Consider the following 27,604-nt stretch of genomic DNA (forward strand, 5'->3'; position numbering starts at 1 on the left):
CCACCTTCAGGAGAAAACCCAACCCCCATGGCACAGCCCTGAGGCTCACTGATTCTCCGCCACCTTCAGGAGAAAACCCAACCCCCATAGCACAGCCCTGAGGCTCACTGATTCTCCACCACCTTCAGGAGAAAACCCAACCCCCATGGCACAGCCCTGAGGCTCACTGATTCTCCCTGACAAACACAAGCATACGGACACTTTTCCCCTGTTGGCAATTCTCACAAATACTCAGGCAACACCTCCTTACTTGGCTTGGGGAAGACCTCTAGATAACTAACTCTCATCCAGGCACATTTCTGATGTGCTACCTCAAGACTATGTCTACACCATCCCACAGTGCTGGACTGGGTTTTTCTTTTAATGTACACCTATGTATCAGCCGGCCTTTCGCCCTAGATGGTGAATTATTTTGAGAGTATCTTACTGATCTCCTCTTGTCGGTACTGATTACAGTAACTGGCACAGGGCAAATGTCAAATAATTGACAAATAAATGAAGGAATGCATGAATCAGTGAATAAGTTATCCAAATCAGTCTCAAAGGAGCAATTTCACCTGCTAACAACTGCCTACAAGAAGGATAAAGAAATGGAAGCTAGAACTATGACATAATTACCTTACTATATCAATAAATTGCTTTTATTAACAGGGTCAATGACAAGTAAAGGCAAATGAATGTGTCCTAGTATCATAAAACACACTGTATGTTAAGCCTCGGGGCTTTGAAATTTGGGTATCTATGATTTGGGGCTATCTGCAACAACAATAAAGAAATGTGTATGTATCCTTGAGTCAAATTGTAGGAAAAGTAAATGTAGAGGGAAGTTTGATGTTTTACATGTGTCATTCATAGAACAGTGACTATATGACCCATGGCCCCTGCACAGGTTGCAGTCCCTGAGTCTGACCTGGATGGGGTGGCTGGCAGTCACCATGGCCCTCACATGCAGGTGAATTCCAGATTCCTTCTCTGCTTTAGAAATACAAAGTCAGCAAGAGGAGCAAGAGAAGTGACCTGGGGTAACCAGATGGCAAACAGGGTCCTACCAGTTTAGAAGAGTTTTAGGAAGGATACCTCAGGAAGTATCAGCCTCAGGAAAGTGTCCCAGGGTGTCTCCTCCCATCCTTACTACGTGACTCTTCTCTGTCCATATTCTTTCCTTGGGTGTCTCATTTGTTTTGTTATTCCGCTCCTTTTTTGACGCTAAGGATCCCTAAATCTGCACGTCAGGCCTCAGCTGCTGAAGTTTTAGTTATGTGTTTCCAACTGTCTGAGGGAAACAGAACTCCTCCAACTGGGGATACAGAACACAACACAGGAAAAGGCAGAAACCTCTGTAACACTGCTGGGGACTTCCTAACAAGGCCTCATGTAGAAAGGTCTCAAAGGAAGTGCAGTGTTGAAAAGGGCACACCAAAAGGGGGCAGTAGTTAAGCACCCAGCACTGACATCACACATGACTGGCTGGATCTCCAAATCTACCCTTACTGCCTGTTTCCTGCAGGCAAAGGTTTCTTAATTTCCCTAGGCCTCAATCACCTCATCTGAAACCTGGGAATGATAATGGAAGTCACCATATCATGGGATCAACTGTCCTATTCACAGATTGTTTTCAATATGTCTACAAAACCTCTAGTGTTTCCTAAATCTTAAAAACAAAAACACTTGACTACTCTGTAAACGTTGTCCCTAAATCCCTCCTTTCCTTTCCCGTTCAGCTTCTAGAAAGATGGTCTCTATATGGTCCATGTTTATGCTTGGTCCCTCTACGTTCAGCTCAACATTCTATGGAAACATCTCCTTTGGGCTAACAGTGGCCTAACTGGTGATTATAGCTATTGTTCATGCATCTTGTTTGCGATTATGAGGCAAATCAGAAAAGAAAGGAAGGCTTTCACCATGGTAGGAGCCTAAAAGCAAACTGCTTGGATGGGCTAAGGTGTTTACTTAACTGGAGAAACCAGAAACAGCGCAGTGGAAGGGAGGAGGAAGAATGGTAGTGGAGAAGGGAAGCCAAAGGTCCACAAGAGAGGAGGATACCAAAACCAGAATCAAGCAGTGAGCATGCCTGGCCAGGGAAAACATTAGGTATCAAAGGACAAGAACAAGTCAAGATCCGGAATTTAAACCAGATGAAAGCCAGAAGTTCAGAGTCAAGGAACTCCGATCACCTGGGCCCATTTTTAAAAAGTGCCGTAGTTATTTGATGCTTGGGTGGGCAGCACTTGTCCTACTGAAATTCTCCACAGCATTTCTCAGTATTAACCACCTCCTCCTCCACATCTTGGCAACCCTCCCTCCCTGTTCTTCTCAAGACCCTTGGTCCTTAGTTCCTAAGGAGGCATCATCTCCCCCATCTCCACTGCAGTGTTACACTCAGTGGGGACTATATTCTTGTCTTCCTACTCAGTGTAAGCTATAGTGCCAGGAATTGCTAGCTCATCTGATCACTGAATCTTTTTTTCTTCTTCTTGGGCATGAAGCTAGAACGCACTTCCCACCTTCTCCTGCAGTTAGGGTAGTCATGGAACCAGTTGTAGCCAACAGAAAGTAAGTGTAGGTGGAGCTCACTCAAAAAGATCCCTGTTGAGAACCTTTGCATCATGCCCACCGAGGGCGACTGTGGGAGGAAGGCAATGCAGATGGAAGCATTTCTTTCAACCTGGTTCCCTGAAAGACTACACAGAGAAAAGCCTTCACTGCAAATCAGAAACACATGTGTTGGGTTTTATGTGAGTATGAAATAAATTTTTACTGTGCTAAGTCACTGACATTTTGAGGTTTATCTGGTGTAGCAGCCATCATCTTCACTGTTAAGTCGCAAATCTAGATATCCATGAGTCCAAAACTCTAGGCTTAACATTAGACCCAAATTTCTAACTTCTTTCTGCTCCTTCACCAGACTAACTTCGAATATTTGGCAGGAATTATTCCCTACACCTCTTGGAGTTGGTTGGGTTTCTTCCATATGTGTTTCCAGAGCACCTCATTTATTGTCATTTTAATTGTCTGGTCATCTGCCTCTCCAACTCTATGGTGAACTTTTTGAAGGTAAAGACTGTGTTTTACTCTTGTCAACCTCTGTGTCCAGTTGGCATTCAGGAAGGGTTTCTCTGCGTCCTTCATTTTTAAATTAAAAGCAATGTGTATTTAGTGGTACTAAAAAAACAAGAACACATCACCAGTGATAAGTGGTGCTGGTAGCATATGCCCCTATTTGAAGTGATGAGAAGAGCCCTTTGTCTCCACAGTTGTTTTTCTCAAACCCGTATCCCAAGTCTAACCATGTGAAGCATAGTCTCCTGTAAGAACAAATAGACGAATGACTAAATGTAGGAACTAGGATTTGTCATATAAAACCATGAAGGTTCAAAGGTGATATGATCAGCGTTCATAAAATAATAAGGGCTATGGGGAGGAGAGGCTGAGTAGGGAAATTTTTGAATTAATCCCTAGCAAAACAGAAATTAAGAGAAATTATTAAATGTTGGAAGAAGGATTTTTTTAATATTTAAGGACAAACTAAAGAAAGCTTTACCGAGAAGTAAGAAATAATGGGGAGTATTTTAAAGCTACCAAAGAAAACTTGGTTTGCTGACAGTATTTCCCAAGCCCTTTGAGTCTGATCATGAAAGAACAATATAGCTCTCCAGAATGTATCCATGCCTTTGAGAGATCCCTGAAAGACAGGAGACATTTAAAGCCCCTTTTGTAATATTGACATCATGGTTTAAATACACTAGAGTGATGCTGCCTCGTGCTCCACCAGCTAACATCCAGGTGACCATTCACTCCAGTGCTCCTACCCACTGCGCAGTAGCATTTAGGGCACCTACAAAGAGCCCAAGGCAGGGAGTGGATGACCAAAAGTCATCCACTAGAAAACTATCCAGAATTTTCCGGGCATTCCTTCTGGGTCCTTCACCCCTACATATGCAGAATTTTCCTGTACACACCAAGGCAAAACTATTACAAAGCCTATGTGTGACTTATAGAAACAACCAGCATCCCCACTTTACTTCCAGACTTTCTCTTCTCCATACCTGGGGAAATTCACATAAAGAAATAACTAGACTAATCAAAAGTTTTCCTCCTTCAGTGATTTCTATTAACTCTCTAAAAACGAACTTTTGAAATATAGACCATAAATGAGTGTTGGGTTCTGTCCATCCTTGACCTTTCAACCGCTTTCACTAGTTCAAGCCATTTAACTTTCATCTAGAAAGGCATGACTGATCTAAAGGGAGCTAAAACATAAACAGGCATTTTCCTTTCTCAGAAACGATGTTTAACTCAGAACTTCACTCTGAAAGATTCAAAGTAGCACACTCACCTGTAGCTGGGATATAGTTAAAGGGTATCGGAATAATATCCAGGTGACACCTTCACTGCAAGGTGGGATGGTGAGAGAGCCTTCATACACCCAGTAATCCCGCAGCAGAGGGTCTACATGGCCACGTGGACGTGTCATGAAAAGGCAAGTGAATCAGTAACAATCTTCATGACTCCAACAACAATTTTCAAAATTATAAACTGTCCAAATGACACTTCAAAGATGGAAGTCATTTTCAAATTAGAGCCCCACAATATTAAACTACTCATTTGGAGAAAATAATGGATAAAAAACATGATGAATTCTCTATTATTTACAGTGATTTCTATCAATGGATTATGGTATATACCTGTCAAGTTTAAGCACTTTAGAAGCGTATGTATATTTTGAGTTTTTTCATTTTATTAAAGGATTTACCTGATTGATTCATATCTAATATTTATTGAATGTTTACAATGTACCAGCAATTTACATTAATTTATTTAACCTTCACAACAAACCAGTGAGATAGGTAGTATTATTAATGTCATTTTTCAGATGGGGAATAATAACATCAGTAGTTTGCCTAAGGTCACTCAGCTAATAATCACTGGCAGTCAGGATTCGAACTTGGGCAGTCTGGTGTCATAGCCTGTATTTTTTTTTTTAAGAGACAGGGTCTGGCTCTGTCACCCAGGCTGCTGGAGTGCAGTGGTGTGATCATGAACCAACCACTGCATCCTCAAACTGCTGGGCTCAAGCAATCACTCACCTTAGCCTCCCAAGAAGGGACTATGGGTGCACACCACCACAGCCAGCATTTTTTTTTTCCTTTCTTTAGAGCATGGTCTGGCTGTGTTGCCTAGGCTAGTCTCAAACTCTTGGCCTCAAGCAATCCTCCCATATCGGCCTCCAAAAGTGTTGAGATTACATAGGTGAGGGCCACCACGTCTGTCTGAAAGCCTATATTTTTAACCATTCAGTTCTAGCTACCGCTATACTACTTCTTCAACAGCAAAATATCAAAACCATATTACAATAGAACAAAATGAATCATTCTTATGAAATCCTTTAGCTCTGCATTAGAGGGATTTATGATTACGATTAATAAATGTTTACCATATCATAGAAACTGGTTTGTTGTATAGCAATTAAATGTAGAAAACAGGAGATACAATGCATCAACCTATTTGGTTTTGTTTGAAACACTAAGAGACAACACATAACTTGGGCAGAGAACTGTGAAGACCAAAATTTTATGTACAACAACCTTTAAATCACATTCTGAGTATTTTACGTATAATTGTTACCTGCACACATATACATTTAGAATAATATATAATAATAATGTTACTGCAGAGAGGTAATCTTATAAAATTAGATACAAAGTTCATTTTACTGTAAAGATTAAGAACTCTACTGAGCAATCTTAGAAGTACATCAGGGTTTTTGTTTGTTTGGGCCAGAGTTTCACTTTGTCACCCAAGCTGGAGTGCAATCACGTGATCGCGGCTCACTGCAACCTCTACCTCCTGGGTTCAAGCAATTCTCTTGCTTCAGCCCCCTGAGTAGCTGGGATTACAAAGGTGAGCCTCCACACCAAGCCAGTTATTTTATTATACTGGTGCTTTACACAGAGGTAGCAATTTTTACAAATGACAATCCTAAGGAAGTTCTTGATGGATCATTGAAACTAATGGTAAAGTGTCTCTTTATTACTTCAAAAGGTTTACTTCCATATTTAAGAGTAATCTGGAAATGGTATCTGCTAAAGAGAATATAAATTGCAAATAAATTTTATTAACTAACGATATATATTTTTATATAGTCTGCAGAAAACAATGTGACTACAGCCACAGTTAAAATTCATTCTAATGAATCAGATAAATACTCACCAGGTAATAAAGTGTTAGGATTAAAGCAAGGTATTGTTTTGGACTTCCCCTGAAAAAGAAAAAAAATATTTACCCAATGTTAATGTAATATTTCTAGATTTTAGAATAAAAAATGTATTATAAAAAATGTAGAATGAAGTCTTTTATGAATGGCCTCATCAGGTCCCACAGATTTGTGGGTGTCTCCTTCTACCTACTCATTCAAGTAATATCGTCTGGTTCCTGCTCTGATTCTATGGCTATTTTCTTTGCTACCATAGTTCAATTCTCCCTGTAAGTCCTGGTGACCAACCTACAATTGGTGCCCATCTGCCCCCACATCAGTTACTTTTTCTGCTCTGAGCACAATTCATAGCAGAGATTGGGGCTAAATTCTTACTGTAAAATGCCTGAACCCTGGGTGGGGGAATTTTCAAAATGCCTTTCTTCCTGCTTAATTTCACTGCAGTTCCTAACCTTTTTGGCATCACAACCTGGCTTCCAGCTTCCTGTTTTGTCCTATTTGGATTTGGTACTTCAGCTCTAGGATCTATGCTAGATGCTCTCCTCAACTGGAAAGGGAAATCTAAAACACATGGAAATATTCTGTTCCAATCAGTGTTTATCAAAGCTAGATTTAAATTTCAAGGGAATCATTCGTACCCTTATTCAACAATTCACATTTAAAATCATCATTTTAAATCATGTCATTTAAATTGCCTAGACTTTAGAGGCAATTGGTCCTGTCAAGTGAATCAGATTTTTCTTAAAAGATTACTGTATTGATCAGTCATAAAAGAATTGTGAAGTGACAGGAAAAAAAAAAAGATTACTGTATTAATACAGATGCAACAGGGAAAGTTATTGCATAACCTCCAAGTCCCTTCCTGATTTCCTGGGACTATTTTACACATTAAAGACTCTACGTTACTTGTCTCCCCGACCCTCCTGAGTTCCATAGTGATTGGTTTCCTATTAGATGATATAATAAATTTTCTCAGCCCATTGCAATTATACAAATACAAATCAAAACGTGCCCTCAACTGTCTTCTTATCAGCTTCTTTTGTCTGGCCTGGGCTTCCCTTGGAAGCTGGGTTCATTAAAAACCTACTCAGGAGACCTTCAGTGAAGGTTCTGCCTGGTTCAGGGTACCCTGGGCTGTGTCAGTGTAAAGCTAATCCAACTTGATTCCCAAACTGATCTTTCTTAGAAATGGATTTGGGTCTCTGGATCTCCTGCAATCAAACAAGTTCCACTCCTGCTCTGTATCTCCAGCAGCCCTACAAGACCAGACTACTCCCGTCCCTAAGATCACTCACATTCAACTGACACTAAACATGAGCCAAAAAGGAACTGCTTATAAGAGAAATCGGCACTGGCTTCCTAGCAATGCTTGGCCGTTTCATTGCAGGGGCAAGTTGATCACCTTCTCTTGTATATTATCTTACCACATATGTGTACTTGTTTTCTTTTTAAAATTTATTTAACATAAATGCTTTGAAATATGATTCCCCAAATTTGTATTCGTTTCCTATAGCATGCAGGTAGAAAAGGGTTAACCCAGCAGGCCTGAGTTGCTCAAACCCTGTACATCCCAGATCAAGGCCTGTCTTCAGGGCTAACTCTTGACTCCTGGGATATAACCTCTGAGTTCGGAATATTCTACCTGATAAAAGTGTTTCTGTGTGCCTGCAGCCTTGGGCCATGCTGTATTTATGATGAACTCCTGTTGTTACATGCCTGAGGCCTTGAGACATACTGTACCAATTGGAACAGAGAAGCTGATGCTGACAATGTGACTTACAGTGAAGAGGGCAGGGAGAGGGTTACTGCCAGAGGTGGAACAGCTGAGGTCAGTTATGTTGCAGGCATTTTGTGCTTGCATGACTGACTCCTAATAAATCTCTGGACACCAAGGCTAGAGTGAGCTTCCGTAGTTGGCAACACTTCACACATGTTGTGACCCATCACTGCTAGGGGAATCAGGGGCATCCTCATGTGATTCTCCAGGGAGGCGACACCTGGAAGCTTGCGCCTGGTTTCCCCTGCACTTCATTCTATGCACCTTTTCCCTCTGCTTTTTGATCTGTTTCTTTTCACCGTAATAAACCATAACCACAAGGACGGCAGCTTTTCTGAGGTCTGGGAGTCCTTCTATCACAGCATTGAGCCCACAGGTGGTCACAGGGTCCTCCTACACGAGCAGCGTTTTTGTATTATTTTAAATAATGACTTACCTTATACTGAATATCCTGGAGGATTTCAGTCACAGCCTTCAAGCCAACATGTTCCTTTCCTATCTGAAAAACATAAAGCATAAACCACAACCACAGCATTTTTAAGTGTTTAGCTTAAATTCAAAAAAAACGAACAGAACTTGGCTCCAGTCCATCTGAATGTCCTTTCTGAGGACTAATTAAATGGCCTTTTATTAATAATAGGTCAATATCTACTAAAGGTAATTAAAGTTGTAAAGGAAGCTAGTATAATAAAGTATTAGATATGTAAATACCCAGAAACTCATTCTAAATTCTTCTTACTATGTATAGGAATCGCTCACTTTGCTACACATATCAAATTATAAAATACTGTTATATAAAAATACCAAGGATATTTTTGAATTAAAACTACTCAGTACATGTTCAAAACCTTCCATGTTTAACTTTGGCATGTACAGATCACTGCTATAAAGATTTTAACAATACTGAAAAATTATATTAACTTACAAAGCAGATAGGTGATTTTGTTGTTAAATTCACCAAAATCAAGACCTTTTGTGATTACTACTGGACATAATAATATAACTACCTTTCTATTCTTAAATAAATAAGAATATGCTTTTCATAGTCTTCTTTTTAAAAACATATCACTATATATTATTAGTGTATGAAATGCTCCCAAAAAAAGAGACAAAAAAATTCTAATATTTAATATTCTTGATTTTGTCTTTAAAAATTTTAAGTGAAATCTGACCAATTTCCAATGGTCCATGATAATGGAGGAGAGTCATAGAGATCACTCAGAACCTCAAATAAGCAATCACTGCTTTTGTCAGCTTTCCTCCTTCCACATAGATATTTGGAGAACGACCTAAGAGAAGCCAGAGGAGCTGTCAATATGTTCACATTCTCTGTTTCTCCTTACGTTAACCAACGGCAAAACACGCCAGTTGAAAGAGCATCCAAAGGGACAGGAGAGAGATGAGAAATGCTCTCCCTACAACAGCCCGTCAGCTCTAAACAGTCAAGACGTGAACTTATTCTCCAAGCATCGACAATTATTCCTGAGTTAGGCTCTGAAAACAGAAAATAAATTTTCTAAAGTTAAAAAAAATTAAAAACCTAATGCATATGTACTGTGGGTGCAGCAGCCTGGAATTTTAGGCAGAAGTCATTATCCATTCTTCAGGAGAAATGGACCTCTCTTTTTCTTACTGGTTTAACCATCCTATAGCACTGGGAGGCCTACGTCTGCACTTGGGGTCTGTTTTCATCTCACGCATCTCCTGTCGGGCTGTAAACTCTTTGAAGCATCCGCATGTGAACACTAAGGCCACTCAATGTGGCAGCTGAGGAGCAGGCTCACTTTGCAAATGGACTGCCTGGATTCCAATCTTGACTCTGCCACCTCTTAGCTGTGTGACCTTAAGCAAGTGTATTTAACCTTTACATCCTTCCCACTTCCTCATAGGGAGGAATAAAATCCTCATGGGGAGGACAAAAATGATAGGGTTGAAGATAAGATTAAATCAAACAAAGACTGTAGGGCTTGGGCCGTTATAATTCACTTAATATCCATTATTAATCTTAATCTAGATGCCCTACAGCATCAAATATAGTTTTTCCATATAACAGCACTTAACTATTACTAGCTCCTTTTAACTATAAAGACTCTATTTTATGGGCAAAACTTTATATCCTGAAAACTCTATAACCTCTGTTCTTACTCCATCTCTTTCCTTTCCTTCCTTGTCAAATTTTTGTATGAAGAAATTACAACCAGCAAAAAGCAAGTACTGATGATAATCTCCACACCTCAACTGCTAAAATTGTGCAAGCAACTGTTCACATAGTACAACCCGATACCAAGAGCCCACCAGAAACCTTGAGAAGAACTCATTTCTCACCTCTCACCTTTGCCATCCTTCACCACCACCAGAAATGCAAACCACTTTGGTCTGTTCTCCTTGCCTGGCATCTCAGCCCTGAACCTCCCGTTTTTTTCACTTCTAACACAATCTCTCCTTACCTTCCACTGCACTTTCTGGAACAGAACAACTCTGCATTTCTGCCAGCCTCTCCCACCACCTCCCAATCTACCTGAACTCCTCGGGTCTGCCCAAGGCCACAGCTCTTTTGCAGGCCTTTCAAAACTGCACATTGTGCAGTCCCCCAGGAAGACAGACTGAAAGCCACAGTCAGCGCGTTCCTGCTCTCTTCAGTGTGAATCTGACCCATGTGCTCAAGCCATCCTCCCGAGGGGACCATCCTCTGAGGCTACCATGCCCTCCTTCTCCCTTACTGACCCACTAGACCATCCCTCCCAAGCATCACCTCCTGCTGCCATCCGGGACAACTTCCGCATCCAGGGGGTGACCCATCTCCTCCCCGGCCTAAGTCTTCTCACCCCTCAGTCCGTGGCCTTCTGCCCCATTTGCCTCAGCAAACCAACCCTGAGGGGACTCCTGGTATGTGCTCTCATTCCAAAAACTTCAACTCTGAAAGACTGGCCTCTCTGACCTGATGCCCCAGGCCAGCCAGCTCTCCTGCTCCTCCCTCTCTCCCCTTCTCTGATCACCAGGAGCCGAGGCTTGCATGTCCTTGCGGCTTCTTCTTCCCCCGCCTGCCTAGATGTGGGACTGGCTAAACAGAATGAGATCTTCCAACCACTCTCCATTCTTTAGTCCTTTTACTTCCCACATCATCTGCTCTGTGACGGATCAACACAACAACTTACTAGAACTCTCTACTCCTTTACCTGGATAAAGAACAACCCACCATACCCTGTCCTGTATGATCTGGGGTGTCCAATCCCAAGGGGGGTTCCCTCAGTGACTGGCAAGTCTATTATCATCCCCTCCTGAGCTATTTCAAGACTCTATCCCACACCCAGGCTTTCTTTGCACTATAAATAATTCTGCTTTGTGTGTCTCAGAGATAATAAAGGTCGTCAGCATGAACTTTCTTAACATCCTGCCTTTCTCCACCTATGAATGGGCCCCATTTGTGCCTACCCTTTCCTCCTGGCCCTCTATTTTGGAGAAGGGGTGGGTTTCCTCCTATCTTGAGATTAGTCCATCCACATAAGCTCTCCATCCCGTGCCCTCTTGCCTCCTCCAGGACTTTTCCACCTCAATGACACCCTCTCTTACCAGTATTTTTAATCTCTATGTCTGCAATATTTCTTATTGCTTGGAGGCGGGGTGGGGGGGAACCACAGGTAGATCTCAGATCTCAAAAGAGTCACTGGACATCATCGCTAGTTATTGCCCCATCTGTCCTTCCTTCCTTCAGCCAAGCTTCTTGGAAGCAAAATCTACTCAATGTCTCCGACTTTCTCCCTCCCATTTCTCTCCTCCAGTCCAAGGGCCAGACCCCTCCCCGCATGGATTTCAGCCCATCCTCCCTCGCTCCTTCCCTCCCTCTATTCTTTCCTTCCTTCATGAAATTTTGCTCTCAGTTCTGCGATTTTACTCTCTCCTGAGAATTTGCACACAGATAACCTGAATTTTTCCCCATAGAAACTTACAGAAAGTTAGAAAAAGTGTGCTTGCTAACCAGGCTTTTCCTTGCCTGCAATAATGCAGCTTGTTCTTGGAAATACTCACATTAGTTCTAAGGGGGTGGGATTTCAGTCTGGGGCTCTACAAATCCAGGTCACCTGTTACATGCTAAGAATCAGGAAGTGAAAATACTAAGTTATCACACCTAATTCTGCTCACAAATATTTATTAACAATTCCAAAGATGAAAATGACATGTTCCTTTCCCCTCTATATATGACTATGTGGTTATCTGTATTCTTATTTTTACTTTATCTTACTATTTTTTATTCTTGCTTTTAATAATGAGATAGTACCTTGTCTCAATTCCTCAAATTTGGATGCTTTATTAACTTTTCCAGGTTATAAGAGTAGTCTTTCATAATTGTTACTTCAATACACTAAAAATTATCAAAATATATTTGTATAATAAAAAGGTTTTCATTAATATTTTGTGATTTTCTTTCTTTCTTTTTGTGATTTATATAATCCAGTTATAAAATACAAGGAATATAAGTCCCTGCCTATGACAAAGCCATGAAATAAACAGTCAGAAGAGGGCTCACTGAAAAATGTAAGGATTTTCTTTTAAATTCTGTGGCATGTGTCTTATTTGCAAGATGCTTATTTAAAAATATTAAGAGTCTAATTTGGATGGCCACTTGCAAACATCAATAAAGAAATATCTAGGAGATATGTATTAAAAATTATTGCAATTAATTTTGGTATATATGCCATTAAAAAAAAAAAAAAAACAAGTTTAAAGGGGCCCATTATGGAACTCTCTTTGGAAAATTAAGTTTCTGAAGAACACTGTGCTAACATGCTCTATTCTCAGCTTACCCGAGAGGCAGCCCAGAGCCATCACAGAGCTGGAACTCTGCTTTCTGGTCCTGATGGCAGCTTTAGAGCTAAAATTTTCAGGCACTCTTTCACCTCTAAATCTTTTATGATGTCAAATATATAATAAAACAAAATTTAGAAGATTTGCCTTAAAAACTGGATTAAGTTTTTACCTCTGAAAGCATGTGGCCTGCTTTCACATGTTTGGGTAAATTTACATACTATCCTGTGCCTACCACAGAGCTCAAATCTAAATGTTATATTGACTATATCTGCCAAGGTCTTTGCCAGTCTGATTTTTATCAGTGTTTTCCTTCAAGGCATTTCAAGTAATCTCAGAGTAAAATTGTTAATAAAGAAGGGGTGAAGTAATCTTCTATTATTGATTTTTCGTAGATTTTTCTGTAAACCAGGGTCTAAAAACACTTTCTGAAATCCTTTTTCATAAATAAAATAAACTCTACCTTCAGGAGACATTTCCTAAATCATTTATTCAAGGACCTTGAATGCCACTCTGAAGAAAATTTATAATAAATAAAGGAACTATTTTCTACCAGTGAATATGGCTGAACTTTCATGAACCGTAAGGATCAAGTTACCTATTTTTATCAAATGTTCTCTGTATGTGTGTGATTTCATCTGTAAGCAATAAAATTGAGAATAAAAAATATTTTACAAAACTATTTAGAACTTAGCATCTCTAAAGAACACGATAATCACAGCAGACGGTTTACCTGAACAAACAGAGCAATGATGGCGATTCCATGCGGCTTCCCCACAGCCTCATCAATGCTGCCAAACAGAGTGGAGTTCCAGTGGATCAGATGGAGCTGGGTGAGTGGCAACAGACAGACCACATCATTTAATGTGCAAAGATATAGCCATTTCTTCACTATTTCTATATGGATCACAAGTAGACACAAATAAACTACTGGCTTAATACGAGTTATCTGTATAAAGTCTTTCCTTCTTATTTCTGAACAGTAGCAGTGCTTAGTGGATCGCTGCCCCTTAAGTCCAGTTTAAGTCCTGATGTGGAGGAAGGCAACTAGAGGGACTTGCAGACTTCACATGGATTCTGTTATCTTTCCTTGGATGTCATCCTTCTGGATCTCAATAAAGCAAAACTCCAGGTCTGGGAACAAACGCTAGAATTCATTCAAAGGATGAATATTTGCCTAGCCAAATACTGCATCATCCAGTATTTTCATCAGGAAGTGTACAAAATCAGTCTTTAGTTCTAGTAAATTACTTCAACTTTCTAAGAATATCCATAGATAGCAACCTGGAAAAAAAAAAATGCTGCATTTGTAAAGCCCTAGTAAAATAATGAATACTGATGTAAATCTCTTAAAGAAGGCTATTTCCTGTACTGGAGATAAAATTTTATCTGTGAAGAAATGACGAACAATGCTCAGAGGCCTCCCTCACTCCTAGCTTCATAAAGCTTTGCAGCTTTCAAGTTTATCTAGAATACGCACTGCTCGTACAGCACTGGTAAAACACTTGAAAGAAGCCAAATTCAATTCCTGATTAAAAATCAAATGTCCACTGAGGTTCTTAGTATAATAGTAGGTAGGTAAACCTTCTGTCTAGAATACAATCTTCATCACTATCGCTTTTCATCGTTATAATTACTCATCACCTTAGAACATTGCCTCATTTTAAAATTAGTTCTAACACCAAAAGACATAGCTAAAATTCAACCACTATCTATTTTAGCATCTATATTAAAATATCCAGAAAAATTATCATAAGGATTGCCACAAATTTGATTTTTCCACTGCTGAATTTATCCAAGTAGAATCTGAGATTATAAAACTGACCACTAGAGGGAGGTAAGAAATCCTCTACCAATAACAGAACTGGAAACCTAGGAAAAGACAGTACCCGTGGCCCACCCAGCCAGGACAGGCTGTGAAAAACTCACAGAGACTGTGACCACCCAGTAAATGCAACTGAAAGGCACTGCTTTTAAGAAAACTATGTTCTATAATCTCTCAATAATAAAAGGCAATTTTAATCTTTCCTTCTCTGGCTGCAACAACAGCATAGGAGTCCTGGTGGAAGAGGTAAGAACTGATTGTCTTAATTAAACCAACAAAGAAAGTCTAGACCCAAGGTTGAAATAAATTTTTATTCCACAAATTACAAAACTCCCACTGACATTTTTCTTCCTTCTCACAGCAATATTTTGGGGCTTTAAATATCATAATAATAAACCACAAAAGCATGGGTTTTTCTTTTTCCCCACTCCTCACAATTCAGCAACACCATCACTCACACCTGCTCTTCAAAAGCTGCTGCACAATTTTTGTGTGTTTAAAAAGCTGATGGTTCCCACTCCTTAAGTGTGTACTGTGGGTGTTGACTTTGTTTCAAAGAGTAAAGTATGGAAAGGGGATAAAGATAGTGACTTTGCAGTGGATAAAACTAACAAACACTATCTGATCAAGGTCAACATCAATAGTGATTAGTCATGTTGATAGGGTGCATGTTACCTTACATGTGATAAAAATGGCACTTTACTGCTGCATTTTCTCCCAATGACCCATAACCCAATCTAGCCACAAGAAAAACATCAGACAAATCTCAGTGAGAGGCACTCCACAAAATACCTAACCAGTAAGTAATCCTGAAAATTGTCAAGGTCATCGGAAACAAGGAAAGCCTGAGAAAAATGTCACAGCCAAAAGAAGCCTAAGGAGACATGAGAACTAAATGTAATATGGTGTTATAGGTGAGATCCCAGAACAGAAGGAGGGCATTAGGTAAACGCTAAGGAAATCTAAATAAAATGTGGATTAGTAACATATCAGTATTGGTCCATTTATTGTAACAAATGTAACCATGATAATGTAAAATGTTATTAATAAAAGAAACTGGGTTTGGGGTATATGGGAATTTTCTGTACTGTCTTTATAATTTTTCTACAAATGTTAAACTGCTCTAAAAATGTTCTTTTTAATAAAAAAGATAAGAAAAATTAAGAGAAATGCTGGCACTTCAGTCAACCCAAGCTAACAAGGATAACAGAAGGTTGCTATGACCCCCACATGCCTAGCAAAATAACATGAAATGAAAGCAGCAACAGCAGCTCTCCCACACATCCTTAACTCCACCTTCTGGACCTTCAGTAATCACACAAGTCTTGGTGGTTCCAGGGCAGAAGAGATTCTTGCCTCACAATAACAAGGGATCCAAGCTTTAAAAAACAAAGCTCTGTCTTGCTTCTGATAAACCCTCTTCTCTTAAAGTCCTTTCTCTCATTTTCAGACCAAACAAATTATGACAGACCCCCTTTCCACACCAGTAGAGGTTGGCTAATTCAAGTACCAGGCACATGTCCAACCCATTCTAGAACTCGGCCAACCTTCAGCTATAGCCTAGCAGTGGTAACCTAGATGCATGGCCCACAGACACGGCACTCTGCACCTGCGCTGCCTCTCAAGTTAGCTCACTCTGCTCCCCACGCGCCTTTCCTCTCCATCTGTATGAGTCTGCCAGGGCTGTCATCACAAAGTGGCACCGCCTGGGTGGCTTAAACAACAGACATTTATTTTCTCACGTTTCTGGAGGGTGGAAGTCTGCAATCAACGTGTGAGCAGGGCTGGTTCCTTTGGAGCCCTGTCTCCTTGGCTTGTAGATGGCCACCTTCTCCCTCTGTCTTCACATGGTCTTGCCTCTCTAGAAGTCTGTGTCCAAATTTCCTCTTCTTGTAAGGACACCAGTCATAGTGGATTAGGGCCTACCTAATGACCTCCTTTAACCTAATTAGCTCTGTAATGACCCTATGTCCAAATACAGTCACGGTCTGATGTGCTGAGACCTGGCACTTCAACAGGAATTTGGCAGAGACACAAAGCTGCCCATGACATCACCTAACTCACCCTTTGCTTTCTGCTCACCATAAGAAAGTCATTTCAAATCTAAAAAGCTTCAATTATTCACAGTGACATCTGTTCTGCCACTGCCCCTTCTTTATTCCTATAATTGTATCATATCGTGCTTTGTATTACTTAGTGCTGGTTCTGTTCTGCAAAGCAAAGCCATAGAGGCAAGAAAATTATAAGTGCATTTGAAGGACTAACAGTACGTTGGTGGGGAGCTAGAGGGTACATAAGTCTGGCAATGACAAGAGGTGAGGCTAGAGAGGCAGAGGGGTCAGACTGCACAGAGCTTTAAATGTTACCATAGCTGTACTCTGGAAAATACTAAAGCAATATGTTATTGCAGTGAATATTATTATTATGTATGCAGTCTGGAATCAAGCTCCCCCAAAATAATCTCTTTCTTTCAAAGGTCTCTTTGATAGTACAGGAGCTGAATTGGAAGTAGCAGACGTTGAAAGCTGGAATATAAGCTAGGAGGCTACCACAGAAGTCCCAGCTAAAAAAATTATGACAGAAATGCAGGACAGCAAATCTTAATTGTCAACTTGGCTAGGCTACTGGTACCCAACTGTTTGATCAAACACCAGTCTAGATGTTGCAGTGAAGGTGCTTTTTACATGTGATTAATATTTAAATAAACAGACTTTGAGTAAAGCTGAATGCCCTCCACCATATGAGTAGGCGTCATACAATCAGTTAAAGGGCTTAAGATCACAGACTGAGGTCTCCCAAAGGAGGAGAAATCCTGCCTCCAGAGCTCTGGATAAAAGTTGGCCTGAGTTTCCAGCCTTCAAACTCCAGCTGTAACATCAACTCTTGCATGAATTTCCAGTTTTCAGCCTACCTTTTGAATTTCAGATTTGCTAGCCCCCACAACCACATGATCCAATCCCTTAAATTGAATCGCAAGCTCTTCTTTGTCCCTCTGTTTCTCTCTCTTCCCCCTCCTCTCCCTCTCCCTGTTTCTCTGGAGAACCCTGACTAACACAGATCATGCAAACAAAAAGAAAAGTATGGCAACCAATGTAAGTTTGCATCTGAAGATGACGAATACCAATGGAAATAAAGAAAAACGACCCTAACAAAGTGACAACGTTTGATTTATTCTTCTAAGACAAAACATGGACCCCTTGGGGAGGGGTGATGAAGTGACAAAACAATCCTCTGATGATCAGAAATAACATATTAAAACTTCTACTTATACTTATTTTTATCAAATGCCTTTTTATTTCAATTTTTCTATGCTTCATAAAATATATAACATAAATACATATTAATGCATCAATATAACTCATTAACAAATATACACGTATTATGGATACATGCTCCAAAGTTTGTTCTAATGCAATCGTTAAAGACATCTGGGGACAAACAGGTCTGAATGGAAAAGCATATGATACTACAGATACAGCTTAGGAAATGATGGGGCAGCCCACAGTGCATCTCATGAACTGGCTTATTAAGGTCCAAGTAGGCAGCTATTATCGGCAGAGAGGACTCACAAGACTCACTTCAAAGCCTAATAGCCCAGATGTGCCCTGGGGTGTGTCTGGTCTACGGAGAGGGCAGGATACAGAGGCGGCAACTCTGCACTTCGCCATCTCCACGGATAAATTCTGAGAGGCAGTGTGCTCTCGTAAAAGACCTCAGCTAGGAATCTCATCTTAGATTCTTGTTTCAGTTCTGCAACTCTTTAGCTCTGTGAACTTCACTAGTCACTAACTTCTTTCAGCATCGGTCTCTAACATAGGAGACTGTATCTTAAAAGCTTGGATTATTCACGCCTTTCTCTGTCTTCCCACAGTACTCTTTCCCCTATATTCTTACCACATTTTACTGTTATTAGCATTAGTTATATATAGCCAGCAAAGGCAGGGAAGCAGGATGATAGATTTTGACAATGAAGAGCAGCCAACTGGATTATAGTTTAGACGAAGTACGTAAATGCCACTTACCATTTCTAAGGAGAGCAACGGTTGGTGGCATTAGCACTGCATCTCTTGTTTAGAGGTAGATAGCCCACTGCATAGGGTCACTTACTCCTCCAGGGTCCACTGGACTAAACATGGCCCCAGGCAGGACCCTGCCCCACAGGCCTTCGGGAGCCTAGACCTGCTCTGCCTGGTAAACACCCCCACAGCAGGTGGTTGAGGGGCTGCCTCTTGCAGCCTGAACCCAAGACCCACGATGGCTACCAACAACAATAGCAGAATCCCTCCTGCCAAAAGAATCTGCCTTCAGCCTCCCATCAGCCATTCTCCTTCAAAAAGCAAAAGGTTTGGCTTCCTTCTACCCTTGGGCATGTCAGGGTAGAAGAAAGTGGTTTTCCATAACAATTAAAACAGGGTCTTTCTTCACTTCTCATCACTCTTCCTCCCATCCCACCAACAGGAGGCAAGTGTTACAAAGACATAAAACAGCCAAGATCCATTATTACTCTGGCAGCCTGATGACCACTATGTCTTCTGTTAAAAAACTGGACCACAGGAAAACACGCATAACGCGTCCTTTCACAGCTTCAGGGAAAATCTTGGACTGAGCTTTTGCTACAGGACTCACAACTTCACATTCTCCACAACTGATTATGCTGCCTTACCATTGGCACCTGTGAAACATTCAAAACGTTTGTCTTAATGTACTTAATGCACAGAACAGATAAATTTGTCCAAAGTTATGAAACCGTGACATGCCATAGCCGTATCATCATTTGTCACTGAGAAAAATAAGTCTGAAGATTTCATGGCAGCTTAACAGAAAGGTATCTACAAGATAAATTAGGTTTATTATTAACATAAATAACACAACAGCAGTAAAGTACCAAAGAATGAATCATGAGGAATGGAAAAAATAGTAAAAACTGAAAAGGCAATTATGACTCACAAATTCCCTTTTCCCCAGCCCTGGGCACCCATACAAGTTCTGTGACATCGCCTATCTGCAAATGCAGGGACCTTTCCTTTCAGATTTCTTGCCATCTCAAGATGAATATTTCTAGAACCGACATCAGCTCTCTTCAAAGGAGCTTCCCACCCACACACTCTTCACAGAACTCCCCCTCCCACCCCACCTGCCAGGCTTGAGACCTGGGACCCCTGCCCCTTTATCTCCAGAGCCATCTAGATCTCTCCTCACCCCTGGCATTTACATTACAAAGCCCAACTAATCGCTTTTTAACACAACTTTCACCACATTTCCTCTGTTGAAAATTTCTGATTTCCTTTATTTCCTATCCATACCAGGCTTACATTTCTCCAGCCACATCCTTCCCCACCCTAACTCTCCCCACATGCTCAAACCAAGCATGACCCTGACTCCTCACAACAGCCTCCCCATTCTCCTTATGCCCACTCACCTGGACGCCTTTCCCCAATCTGCCCTGACACCCACCCATATTCTACCTGTCCTCCTAGGCCCTGATGGACATTTGATAGACAGACGGGAGTCTGGAGACGACAGAAATAAAAGTTGTAGGGAGGAGGGGGGGACAGTGGGAAGGGAGACAGACACTGAGAACTTCGACCAGCAGATAGGAAGGAAAAGGAAGAGAGAAAGAGGGGAGATAACCGGATTTCCACCAAAATCATCAAATCAAAGGTGAGATAAATTCAGGGGTGTTTTGAGGTTTTGGTTTTTGAAAGAGATGGGGTCTTGCTCTGTCATCCGGGCTGGTGTGCAGCAGCAAAATCATAGCTTGCCATAGCCTTGAACTCCTGGGCTCAGGCAATCCTCTCACCTCAGCCTCCAGAGGAGCTGGAATTACAGGTGCGAGCCACAACTGAATTCAGATTTAGATAGGAGTGTAAACCCACATCAGAACAATCAAACTAGCGCCCCATTAATGAGACGTGCAGAACTCCTGCTGCCTTGAGAAGGGCTAAAGGTACAGGGAGCAGATACCCCTAAAGCAGGTGTGTTCAATCTGTTGGCTTCTCTGGGCCACACTGGAAGAAGAACTGCCTTGGGCCACACATAAAATATACCAACACTAACGACAGCTGATGAGAAAAAAAGAATTGCAAGAAAATCTCATAATGTTTTTAAAAAGTTTACAAATTTGTGTTGGGGCACATTCAAAGCCGTCCTGGGCTGCGTGTGGCCCATGGACCATGGGTTGAATAAGCTTGCCCTAGAGAAATGTGACCTTGTAGAGTTGTTTCATTCATGGATTGATATGGTTTGGCTGTGTCCCCACCCAAATCTCATCTTGAATTGTAGCTCCCGTAATTCCCACATGTTGTGGGAGGGACCCTGTGGGAGATAACCAAATCATAGGGCAGTTTCCCCCATACTGTCCTCATGATAGTGAATAAATCTCACAAGATCTGATGATTTTATAAGGGGTTTCTTCTTTCGCTTGTCTCTTATTCTCTCTCTTGCCTGCCACCATGCAAGACGTGCCTTTCACCTTCCACTGTGATTGTAAGGCCTCCTCAGCCACGTGGAACCATGAGTCCATGAAACCTCTTTTTCTTTATAAATTACCCAGTGTTGGGTATGTTTTTACCGGCAGCATAAAATTAAACTAATACATAGTCTTGAGAGAAACCGATGCAGGGCCAAAGACTGAGTTTTGGAAAATGGTGAGATAACAAAAGAGGGACTATCAAACATGCAGGAGGAAACTCAGAAAATTCCCAGCGCCGTTAAAAGAGACAGACTTTCTAGAAGACAGTGTGGGCGTCACCAGTGTCAAGGAGACACTAGCAGCAAAGCTATGACAGCTGCAAAGAAACAAGGAAAAATGAGGATGGAAAGAGACTTTGGACTGGTTGTTTTTTAGATTACTGAGCCGGCAGTTTCAATACAGTGAAAGGCACAGAGGCAGAATGTAGAGACATGAGGATGAAACAAGTGGAGCAGGGCCAATCAGCCTATAAGGTGGGCAGGATTATCAGAAAACAGACATTCGAAGGCAGCTGAAATCACTGTTTTGTGAGTAAGCAAAGTTCACCCTTGAGTTTTTAATATCCTTCTAATCTATTTTCTTAATGGTTAAAAGTGAAGCCTGGGAGAAGTCACAGGCTGCTGTTAAGTTTCTATGAATAATAAATACTCGATGTAACTCATGAACTCAGATGTAACTGGACCTGAAAAACACTTTCTACCCAATCTATAGCCATTAAGAGCTTTCTTCCAAGCTAGGCTGCTATGGAGTATAGATTCACAGAGGAAAAAAAAATCATCAAGAGCAGATTTTCATTTCTGTGTCCTGATTTTGCTTAATTGCCTTCCTCAGCCCCAAAGAAACCCAACTATAGAAAACTGTAGCAGTGTCAATAGATTCTGAGTTCCAGAAGCCAAGTATCTCACTCACCCATGCTCTACCACACTCAAAACAGCCCTTCTCAGAGCACTCAGAGGGGGCTATAAAACTTAAAAAAAGAGAAAAAAAGGGGAAGGAGTTATATCTCAGCTGTTCTTATAATACTGAGAATTGAAAGAAATAATATAGAAGATAGTAACCAATGGAAAAAGAAGGAAAAAGGGGAAAAGGAAACGAAAGTAAAGCATTTGAGTCACAAAATGGATCATTAGATAACTGAAAAATAGTTAGAGAAAACACCATGTCTCTCCATATCCACTCATAATTACATGAAGCAGCCCATTCATCAGCAGATAAATCAAGATTTAGTGTGTATTATTTTTGGATGCTACTACACTTTCAGTCATCATTGTCAATGTATTATGTGGCTATTATTCAGAGAAGGACATTCAAGGTGTAGACAGGATATAACAGTGAAAAAGTACTGTAAAGCATGGAATGGAAAATAAATTATTCCAAAAATTCTATCTCTAGTGATCACCTACTTGTTATGTCTGCCAAAACCTAACTATGTCATGTCATATAGATAGGTGGAAGAGAAATAGGAGAATGTGACAGAGGGCTTCAGAGCAACTTTTCCCATGAAGATATTAATATCAAAAGGTATTTATAGTGTCCTTAGGGTTCAGAATCTTTGATTAAAAAGGCACTAGTCCTATGTAATTTATAAAAAGAATGTCTTATTTCAAAGCAGAATGACCCCCTCTTTAAATGCTGACTGGTTTCCTGCCTTCTAAGGAACAGGGCATCATAACCCCATTGGACTCTCCTCACAAAAATGATGCCTCCTTTATGAAATTCACAATAAAAGGTTGGGGAAAGCTTGTTGGTGTGGTCTTGCATCAAAGAAAAGAAAAACAGCATCATTTTTATGTTTTATATTTAATGTAAAATCAGAAGCAATTAAAACTGATTCTTCAACATTGGTTTCTTTATTTCCAGGAAATACCCAACACTTTCTTTCTTTAAAACAAAAAAAAAAACCTGAATTGCAGGCTACAGCTGCAATTAAATTGCTATCACTTCCCTATACCTCATTTATTATTTTGTAAAATAAGGAAGGCAAAGTAAAGAGACTGTCAACGGGTCTTGTTAGGGAATGTAAGTCATTTATAGATTGGATCTATTCATTCTATACAATGAATCAGGCTGCAATCCTCACCCCGCTCATCCCTGAATGAGGGCCACGATGATGAAAGAGTTCTGAAACAATGGCTGCATTCATCTCAACATTTATGGAGCACCGACAGTGTCTCGAGTTTTAGTGTTCACTGCTCTGACACTGGAAATGCAAAGACCTCAAATCTTGTTATTAAAAAATCCAGGATGTAAATAAATAAAAATATAAAATTTATAGCCTAATAGAAGAAAAAGATGACTGAAAGGGATTAGTGCACAATAAAAATGTTAGAGGATGCTGTGGTTATTTTTATTGATTTAATAAGCACTGATGTTACATTTTCTGCCAAGCACTGTTCTTTACAAATATTACCTCATTCCATCCTCATTAGCATCTTTATAATGGTAAATTCTATGACCATCATCAACACCCCAATTTAACAAGAAAGAAATGGAGGGACAGAAGTTGAAGTAACCTGCCCACAATTACACAGCAAACAAGTGACAGAGCCAGGCTGTGGACACAGGCAGTGTGGCTCCACCACCTATGTCACCTCCAATCCCAAGAGTGGGGGTTGGAGAGGACTGAACAGGGTAGAATGCACAGTGTGAGTGTTCACACAAAGCATGGAGGAATGGCAACGTTCTCTGCAGAGACAAAAAATACCAGGGAAAGGAAGGGAGAGTGTACAACCCAAAACACGGCTAGCACGCCAGCCACATACCTGGTGTTAGTGAGCACTCTCACTCCAGCTCCTGGGAAAGCTACTTGAGCTGAGTCTCCTCTGTAAAAAGGGGACCAGACTGTCTATCATGTGAGGCCATTACAAGGGCAAGGAACAGTCTTTGGAAAGTGCTGGAATCCGAGTTGGAGAGGTGGGAGGTGGCGACAGAAAGGTCGGCAACACTGAAAGGTCTAGAGCCTCAGCTTGGAAAACGCAGGTGTGGTCACTTCGCCAGGACTATCTTCTCACTATGCTGCCTGAACTCACCTACTTACTTTCTTTCAGTTTAAAGATAACTAGTGACACTTTCCATCATAGAAAGCCAGATCACCGCCATAGAGCCACAACTTCAAGTGTCTCCAGAAGTGAGGTCAGCAGAGCTGTGAAAAACTGAAGACCTGGGGCCACGTCTCCAAGTGTTTAAAGTCCACAATTTACAAGACACGGTGCCAGCTGGAGCTGTCCTTAAATCCAGCCCCAAGGCCCACCAGTCAGCATCCCTGCATACACATCATTAATATTCTAACACCAAGGTCACCTGCCTCCCAGAGAAAATAAAACCGTCAGAAGGAATGGTCTCTGCTTCCTGCTGGGACCTCCTGCTAGTCTTTCCTCCCTCCTCCTCTTTTCCAGGAGTAAACATCTGCTTCTTTCTTCTACTACCACTCAAGAGTCTTTCATCCACCCGCTCTTTTCTGAGCCTTTAACCTCTCTCTCCATAGCTCCTTCTCAACACCATTCAGATATGCATAGATTTTTCTCATCTTAAAAAAAAAAAAAAAGCTTCCTTGACCTCACATACCCTCCTATTACTTTCTCGTCACAGCAAACTCTTTCAAAAACTTATAACCACTCCCATCACCACCTCCTCCCTGCCTATTTCCTCTACAATCCACTCAAATCTGTCTATCATTCCCATCAGTTTAGTGAAACTGCTCACCATGTTCACCACTAAATCACATTTCTGGCCCGGGAGACCAGATCACCTGCTCTGCAGCAGCCAGTAGTCTTACCTGTCCTTCTCACATTGCCCCCTCCGGTGGGTTTCACAGTGCCACACTCTCCTGCTCTCCCCCTCCTTCAACAGCAGTTCCATTACTGGTTCTCTTCCCCAGACAGGGCTCCGCCCTCACACCTCTTCTCTTTGAGCATGTTTTTGTTGGCTGTTCTTATCTACTCACATGTCTTCAATCAACACCTGGGTGCCCATGACTCCAAAATCAGCATTTTTAATCACAATCTGTCCTAAGACTACATCCCTTTTTAAACTATCCAGTGAAATATCTCTAGTGTAATATTTTAAAGTTAGCATCTTACAGCTGAGTTCCCTCCACCGCCCCCGAGACTGTGTCTTTGTCTTCACTTCCCACCTCTGGAGATGGAGCCCAAGCCAGAAATCTCTTCCATCATCCTCTTCCCTTACAAACAAGCAAGAGCTATGTCCTACCATTTCCACCTCTCAAAAATCTCCCAAATGCATCCACCTGGCTGACTGCCATCATCAGTGCCTTAAGTTTCAAGATCCACAATCTATCGCTAGACTTATGCCCATCTCTTAACTGTCTCCATGCTTCCAAAGCTGGCTTCAATTCATTCTCTACCCTGAAATCATACACTGCGCATCTCCTCATCAGGTGCTCCTTACTGGCCATGGCATATAGTCCAACCTCCTTTGCACACAATGCACTCACTAAATAAATATATCTTTTTATAATCTTGGTGAATATAGCAAATTTGGTTTATCATGTATTAACTATTTCAGCTGTGTTGGTGATAATCAGAGTAATAAGCTCTTTTTAGTAATAAGCATGCATATACAACAATTTTAATTGGGTTTAAAATTCAGCACTATTTCATTTCTCTGTGAAATACCACTATCAATATTCACATTCCAACTTTACATAGCTAATAAATTGTCTAATAACCTAGTTTTCAGAAAGAGTATTTTTTAAACCCAATTACAATTCAAAATATTAAAATTTACAATAAAATGCATTTATCTGAAAATGTTTTTAAAAATCACTCTATTTTAATTCCCCCTACACCTGGAAAGGTACTTGTCTGTTAACACTGCTTACTCAGAGTCTTTCACTTTTTGAATTGCAATTAAATAAAACAAAAATCAGAACCTGTTTATCAGAAATAAGGGAAGGCATACAGTGTATAGGGAGGAGAATGGTAGTTGGTCCAAGTCTCAGTCATTAGCTAAATGATCTTCGACAACTACTTAATGTCTCATGACTTGATTATTCAGCTGAAAAACATACATAACATCTACCTCTAAGGAGCATTTTAATAATGAAATAAGATATGGCATGCATCTGGCAAACATAGTCTTCATAAGCATTCCCACCATTCCCTGGGGATTACGGTAAAATGTATCTTCTATTAACTCCACGGCTATGAGAAAATGAAAAGAACACGAAGCTTTCCAACAACATAAACACTCTATATCTTCAAAATACTGTGAGAAAAGTAAATTTTTACAGGCTTAAAAAAAAATATATATATATATATATACACACATAGAGGCACACGTAGCCAGAATTCTACAAAAAACATTCTGCGAAATGGAAGAATTTTTCTTGCTCTACAACTAAATGAAACTGCCCTAATCTGAAAGACAAATAGCCCTGTGAAAATCTACACCTATGCTTTTCCCACAAAGTACTTCCTTATTTATATAAGTTTTGTAATGTAATTTAAAATCATAACAAACTAATCCAACTCACTTGTTGCTCAAGGGAGTTGCACAAAGAACCATTCTTTAGCAAACTCATCAATAAACCACATTATTTCCAGTGCTAATTAAAGGGAATCATGCCTTGCTGTTATTTGTATAAGACTCCTGTTAATACAATAGCAATGCTATAAGCAATCAACTTATTTTAAAGGACATTCTAGAAAACTGACTTTTAACACACTAGTGACCTGAAATACAGAGCCCAAGTTCCCTTTCAATGTTGTAACAAGGTGAAGTATCACTTTCCTTGATTGAGGCGGAACTTGTACCAAAACAGCTCGTGAGTTTTTTAAAGAGGTCAGTTAGGAACAGGAAAGGCATCAATGGGTGTGAACCAAAAAAGCGCAACAATTCAGACAGGAAATTTTACCTAGGTTTACATGGCAGTGCACTTCAGTTCAGTACAGCTCATACTGACCAGGGCTGGGGGGATTTTTAAAACAAGATTCTCGCATTTTTTAACATAATCCAAAGAGAACAATCATCAATGGCCAAAGTGCTTTAAAAGTTCAGAGAGCAGACATGGCAGCAGCAGTTAGGCAGTGAGGGCTTCCCTTACACCCAATGTTACCTAACCCTGAGCCTCCTTCTCCGGACTGACTAGAGGCTCGACTTCCCAGCACTGCTCATTCTCCTGTTCTAGCAAGCACATACATTGTACCACTCAATGTCTTTATCATCCTAGCCACCCAAAGTATTCTCAAAAACCTATGTAAATTCAAACAATAGAAACAAAAGTATTTTTTCTAAAAGTTTGTATTATGAATAATGCATGTGTGGGGGTTTGGGGTTTGTTTTGTTTTGTTTTGTTTTGAGACAGTCTTGCTCTGTTGCTCAGGCTGGAATGCAGTGGCATGATCTCGGCTCACTGTAATCTCCACATCCCCGGTTCAAGCAATTATTGTACCTCAGGCACCTTAGCAGATGAGATTACAGGTGTGCGTCTGGCTAATTTTTTTTGTTTGTTTTTGTTTTTGTATTTTCAGTAGAGATAGGGTTTCGCCATGT

The 27,604-nt window shown here is 40.6% G+C and overlaps 1 protein-coding gene across 2 annotated transcripts in view; it reads right to left on the reverse strand.

Annotated features, from left to right (window-relative positions):
• Positions 1-27,604, reverse strand: part of CA8 (carbonic anhydrase 8) — a 96,127-nt gene that overhangs the window by 29,526 nt on the left and 38,997 nt on the right. Inside the window, exons 4-8 of one of the 2 annotated variants that reach the window (XM_032296164.1) lie at positions 13,528-13,623; positions 8,428-8,490; positions 6,211-6,259; positions 4,337-4,449; positions 1,164-4,046 (exon numbers count right to left, since the gene is read on the reverse strand). In XM_032296164.1, the coding sequence (XP_032152055.1) occupies positions 3,993-4,046; positions 4,337-4,449; positions 6,211-6,259; positions 8,428-8,490; positions 13,528-13,623 (375 nt within the window). In that variant the 3' untranslated portion in view covers positions 1,164-3,992. Of the gene's footprint in view, positions 1-1,163; positions 4,047-4,336; positions 4,450-6,210; positions 6,260-8,427; positions 8,491-13,527; positions 13,624-27,604 lie in introns of those variants that run through there. The other variant, XM_032296163.1, reaches the window with a different exon arrangement.

This window comes from Sapajus apella, unplaced genomic scaffold, assembly GCF_009761245.1.
Source record: "Sapajus apella isolate SASKATOON/1434 unplaced genomic scaffold, GSC_monkey_1.0 scaffold35, whole genome shotgun sequence".
NCBI classification, from domain to species: domain Eukaryota; kingdom Metazoa; phylum Chordata; class Mammalia; order Primates; family Cebidae; genus Sapajus; species Sapajus apella.